This window comes from Nicotiana attenuata, unplaced genomic scaffold (genome assembly GCF_001879085.1).
Source record: "Nicotiana attenuata strain UT unplaced genomic scaffold, NIATTr2, whole genome shotgun sequence".
In the NCBI taxonomy this organism is placed as follows: Eukaryota; Viridiplantae; Streptophyta; class Magnoliopsida; order Solanales; family Solanaceae; genus Nicotiana; species Nicotiana attenuata.
The window spans coordinates 190,815-192,183 of NW_017670590.1; the positions used below are offsets into that span (position 1 = coordinate 190,815).

The 1,369-nt window shown below is 44.8% G+C and overlaps 1 protein-coding gene across 1 annotated transcript; it reads right to left on the reverse strand.

The window, feature by feature from the left end:
- Nucleotides 1-234: 234 nt before the first annotated feature.
- Nucleotides 235-1,054, reverse strand: LOC109241314. The gene is made up of 2 exons (XM_019408039.1): nt 953-1,054; nt 235-900 (listed from the first exon to the last, which is right to left on the reverse strand). Exons 1-2 carry the CDS (start codon nt 1,052-1,054, stop codon nt 235-237), a joined length of 768 nt encoding a protein of 255 aa, XP_019263584.1.
- Nucleotides 1,055-1,369: the final 315 nt, after the last annotated feature.

The following is a 1,369-nucleotide window of genomic DNA, read 5'->3' on the forward strand; positions in this document are numbered from 1 at the left end:
TCTTGGTACCTGATATGATTCCGATGAATCTCCCCCCCTCCGGTTGACTTTGCTCGGCTCGGAAGCAGGCACCAGTTCCTATAATTGCTATGACGCATGCTCATTCCTTTTGCTACTAGAAATTGATATTACATCCATCTCTCTTGCTGCCGGTTGATTGCCTCTTATTTGTTTAATTCCTTCGGGAGTTGGGAATTTTAGCAATTGGTGATATATTGATGGCACATCCTTCATCTAGTGCAACCACGATATACCCATGATAATATTATAGCCCATGCCGCGCTCCACCACCTCGAAAAGAGACGTCTTCATCACTGCCTCAGCATTCGTAGGTAACAAGATCTCCTCTCGGGTTGTCACACTTGCTAGGTTGAACCCGGCGAGGATCTTTGTGGCCGAAATAATGCTTCTGGTGAGCTTGGCTTGCTCCAACACCCTCCATTGTATAATGTTGGCTAAGCTTATTGGGTCCACCAGAACACGTTTAATTTGAAAATCTAAGACATTTAAGGAAATTACCAATGCATCATTGTGCGGTAGCAACAATCCATCTGCGTCTTCCTCCGTGAAAGTAATGTCGTCTTCAACGACTTTTTGGAGTCTCTTACCGTGTGTCATTGACACCTTCATCTTTTTTACTATCGAGAATGTAACCCCGTTAATCTCGTTCCCCCCGAAAATCATGTTGATCGTCATGCGTAGGGGATCTTCTCCTGATTTTGAAGGTTCCACATTATCAAGATTGCGACCGTAGTTGTTTTTAGCCCGGTGACTTAAACATTCTCTGAGATGACCATTCTTTAGCAATATTGCTACCTCTTCACGCAAATGCCGACAGTCCCTTGTCTGGTGACCGTTGGTCCTTTGATATTTTTCACTGCCGATACTAGCTCCACCACGCTGACATTAAAGTTAAACTCGGAAAGCCTGGAATAAGGGGAATCCCGAGAACCCAATGTATCCTTGTCTTGCAATGACCTGTTATTCCGGCCGCAATCAATTCTCCTATCGGCGACGAATCTATTCGCCGACCGAAAACTGCTGCCGCGACCATCGGCCCGTTCATAGGGTAAAAATTGACCCCTTGAAGACCGTCGATTCGAGTCGAAGTCATCTCTTGGCTTCTCTTTATTCTTCTCTCTGTCTCAGCTTTTGGTTGATACTAGGAAACTGAGCTGATCATCCTCGATTCTTATCTTTGTTTCATACCGGTTATGAATATCTTCCCATATTATTGACTGGAACTCGAGCAAACTTTATTTCAACTTCTGGGAAGCGTCGGAACTTCTTGAATTCAGACCTTTGGTGAATGCTTCAACTGCCCATTCACCTGGTACGACCGGTAGCAACATTCTTTCCTTCTGGAATC

Coding starts and splice junctions, on each gene's coding strand:
- LOC109241314 (XM_019408039.1), bottom strand. CDS start 1,054: ATGGTCGCGGCAGCAGTTTTCGGTCGGCGAATAGATTCGTCGCCGATA. Junction 901..952: donor GCAAGACAAGGATACATTGG/GTTCTCGGGATT, acceptor CTTTAATGTCAG/CGTGGTGGAGCTAGTATCGG.